The sequence below is a fragment of the Archocentrus centrarchus genome, chromosome 7, assembly GCF_007364275.1.
Source record: "Archocentrus centrarchus isolate MPI-CPG fArcCen1 chromosome 7, fArcCen1, whole genome shotgun sequence".
Taxonomy (NCBI): domain Eukaryota; kingdom Metazoa; phylum Chordata; class Actinopteri; order Cichliformes; family Cichlidae; genus Archocentrus; species Archocentrus centrarchus.
Window position 1 is genome coordinate 10948703 of NC_044352.1, and position 3548 is coordinate 10952250.

The 3548-nt window shown below is 36.4% G+C and overlaps 1 protein-coding gene across 2 annotated transcripts; it reads right to left on the reverse strand.

The window, feature by feature from the left end:
- Positions 1-1198: 1198 nt before the first annotated feature.
- LOC115783697 (CMRF35-like molecule 3) lies at positions 1199-3257 on the reverse strand. 2 transcript variants are annotated; one of them, XM_030734647.1, is made up of 4 exons: positions 3178-3257; positions 2414-2779; positions 1596-1638; positions 1199-1445 (listed from the first exon to the last, which is right to left on the reverse strand). In XM_030734647.1, the coding sequence occupies exons 1-4, from the start codon at positions 3206-3208 to the stop codon at positions 1343-1345; spliced, it is 543 nt and encodes a 180-aa protein (XP_030590507.1). In that variant the 5' UTR covers positions 3209-3257; the 3' UTR covers positions 1199-1342. The 2 variants fall into 2 exon arrangements, with proteins under 2 accessions (XP_030590507.1, XP_030590506.1); XM_030734646.1 differs by lacking the exon at positions 3178-3257 and adding an exon at positions 2890-2955.
- Between the last annotated feature and the right edge of the window lie 291 nt (positions 3258-3548).

Here is a 3548-nt window from a genome sequence, read left to right on the forward strand (position 1 = left end):
ACTGAAATAGCTGTTGGTGTCTGAGTTTCTGCCTCTTTGACCACATTCTGATCCTGAAAAGAAATGTTTCACCTAAACCTTACAGCCCATTTTTACACATAAAAGGAACTGTGGCTTTTTCCTCTCATCAGTGAAACAACAGGGAAACCACAGGTGTGAATAATGATATTAATAAGTTTAAGTGTTATGGTGCTGATATTTTGTATACTGGCTCACTTTTACACTGGCATGGCTTACTGGAACACTTATTGTTCTCTGAGCAATATCTGTGCTTTTTCTGGTATGGTAAGTCAAGATATCTGCAGTTAGAAAGGTCTCAAAGGTGTTTTGTCCACCCCCATTGACATGAGGGACAGAATATCAAAGGCAACACATATTGCAGCACTGCGAGAGAATAAATTATTCTATGCCTCTGAGATACATATAAAGTGAACATTATATTTTTCACTAAAATACGATTAAATGCAGGGTTATTGCATTAGATTGTATTGGTGTGTAATAGCAAGAAACAACAAGCACAAATGTCCAACATCTTGCAGCTACAGCCACCGAGGTAATCAAATCTACTTGACTAGGATCACTAATCATCACTGCTTCTCTTAGTATGCATTATATGCAAAATTTTTGAGGAATTTCAGTGTAATCCACTTTTGATTATCACTCTAACAAGTCTGCATCAATTAACCCTACATCGCAGCTCCAGGTATCCTGTTAGACTATTATGTATTACTGAGGGCAAGAAGTAAAAATCAAGCAAGCATGAAACTATATTAATGTGATTTTTAAATAACTCTAGAGAGATACTAATTATACAACCTAATTATTGTGCGTGTTTTGTCTTTTAGACAAAATTGATAATAGCTGACCCTTTATTTGTGTATGAAAGGATTTTTATTCCATGTGGTTTTCAGATCTGCGGAGTCCAACATTGACAGAAATCTTAGAAATGAGATATTAATTGCGAGGAGAATAACAACCGCCGTGACCGCCCATATAACATCTGCAAATAAATTAAGTGAAAGCCCAGGGCCTATAGTCTTTGGGGCTGTTAATTTTAAGCTGATCGGATATTCAAAAGTTGAGCCTAAAGTTATCTCAGGCACTGACACTGAAATTAATCAGGTTTAAATGATTTAAATACTAAGAAAAAAAAAAGAGTCTGAAAACCACTTTTTCATTTGGTTTATTTTAAGCTCAGTTCAGTGAAGGAACAACCATTGGAAGAATAGTCTGAGTAGGACTGTGTTTATACCAATTTACCATTTTTAAAAAAATCATGATATTGTCAGCCTTTAATTTATGAAGTTTAGTTTTAGTTCTGAGGGTGAAATTGTTGTCATAGTTATATTATCATTGGAGTCTTTATCCGCCACACAGCGACATGCGTTGATGCCAAACAACACAGCATTAAAATAAAGAGGATCCAACGTAGAGTCACCCACGAACTAGATAAAACAGACCAAAATAAATGAACTTGCACCACAATCTGTTACTCTTTTTTGTAAATGACAGATGATTACTCTAATGTTCACTTTTACATTTTTAAAGTTGATGATGATTTAGGAAACTGTGTAATATCCTTAGACTTTTCTCACCTTATTTCATCTTGTATTGGAGTGCTGTTGGTTGGGGTTGTCACTGTGGATACGAAGACTTTGCATTAAAAATCAAGAAATGACATCTAAAATATTAACACAGAGTTTCCCCTAATAATGGCAGTACAAAACAGTTGAGAGCTTTTTCAGGTGTTTTCAAAAGATGCTAAGAAAGAAAAAATCTAAGGGAAATAATGAGCAATAATTTTCCCTGAAGTGGAAAAAATAAATACGAAAAATTAACATTTTTACATAAAAATCGTTTCTGGCATTTTCTACTGATTGCACTGGAGGACAAACACTATCACATCTAAAAAGTGGTTTCAGATTTTAAGCAGTTATCTAAAAAAAAAAAAAGAAGATACATTTAACAAAGATACACCTCAGAAAAACCTATTAAATTCTCAGCTGTTTCATCAACACTGTCTGGGTTTTGTGGTTGGCTCATATTTGATTTGGCTGTGCTCGAGCAACATAAACAAACCCCATAACTGTGATCAGATTTTGATTAAGGTATAGCTGAACTGTTAATGTCTCAGGTGAAACAATCACAAATTATTTTAGTAGACATGTAGAGTTTAGGCAATCTTACTGAGAAACAATATTTCAGGTCAAAAACAACATGATTTTAAGGCCAGACATTAATTTTGTCTAGTTCAGCCAAAATGTACAGACCACACTCGAGCTCGCCTCTCTAGGCTAGTAACAGGCTACATTTACAATTTTCAAGATTAGTATCACTCTGTGCAATCAAAGAAAGAAACTAGAGGATCAGCAATAGCACATCTGATGATAAAGTGTTGTATGCTGAAGTATACCTGCTTGGGAGATGAAGAGCTTAACACCAGTGAAGATATTTCTTCCAGATGTAGCGATGACACACCAGTACTGGTCTTCATCACTTTGTCTGAGAGATTTCATTGTCACAGTGAAGACTCCTGCTTCCTTATCATCAACAATGAAGCTTCTGTCATTAGAACGGTTCTTCGGTGTCTTCACCACTATGTTACAAAACTCATATATCTTTCCTTTGCACCAGTATTTCGTGTTTTCTTTGAACTTAAGGTCATACTGACAAGACACTGTTACAGAGCTTCTGCTTGTTGCTTTTACCACCTCTGGAGCTGAGAGCACAAGTGATTCCACTGCATGCTGGATTAGCCACAACAGGCAGAACGCTGGACCTGGAAAATCCAAAACCATTCGACATGACATGTTACTCAGATCACTTCACAGTTGAAGAAGGAAAAAAAAAAAAAAGGCAGGGTAAGGCTAGTACTTTTTATTTCATTACCATTAAATAAGCAAACAAATATTCCAGATGTCCTCATGGTGGTTATGAAAAGTGTAATGGGAGGAAAAAAGCTAACAATGTAACATTTAGAGGCTTCCTCATAAACCTACTTCTCCTTTGGAGTTGTGCAATAACATAACTAGTGGAAAATGGGTTTGGCAGCAACACTTATTTGTGTAGGCCTGTGCTTGCTTCACTACTGGCTAGAATCTTAATAGAGCAGTTCTCCTGCTTTTGACATTGCCCCAAAAGTGACAACCTAAAAGGAGGAAATTCTTGAAATCTTACTTGAAATTGTTCTGGTGGTGTGCGGTGGCATAACTTCTTGAATCTCCTTCCTTTAACACGCCATCTGTTTGTAAAAAAAAAAAAAAAAAACACTTTTAAAGAAGTTAGGACCAAGCTAACCAATAATGTCCTCTCATGTTACCTAATGTAATCTGGTGTTTTCCAAAAAATACAAAAGAGTCTTGTGACAGACCAGTTGTAACACAGAGTATAGGCTATAGCCTGTGCACACAGGATAGCCTGTAGGCTGTTGAGTCTTTTGATGGCTATCCTTAGGCCCTCTTTTCCTCCTGCATGGCAGCTCCATATTCAACATCCTTTGTCCAGTACATTCACTATCCCTCCTCTGCACATGTCCAAACCATCTCAAC

Excerpts from the sequence above, each read along its gene's own strand:
- LOC115783697 (XM_030734646.1), bottom strand. The coding sequence starts at position 2,926 with ATGAGGACATCTGGAATATTTGTTTGCTTATTTAATG. Across the intron at positions 2,780-2,889 it reads ATTTGTTTGCTTATTTAATG|GTCCAGCGTTCTGCCTGTTG; the intron begins GTAATGAAATAA and ends TGGATTTTCCAG. Across the intron at positions 1,639-2,413 it reads GCTCTTCATCTCCCAAGCAG|TGACAACCCCAACCAACAGC; the intron begins GTATACTTCAGC and ends TCGTATCCACAG.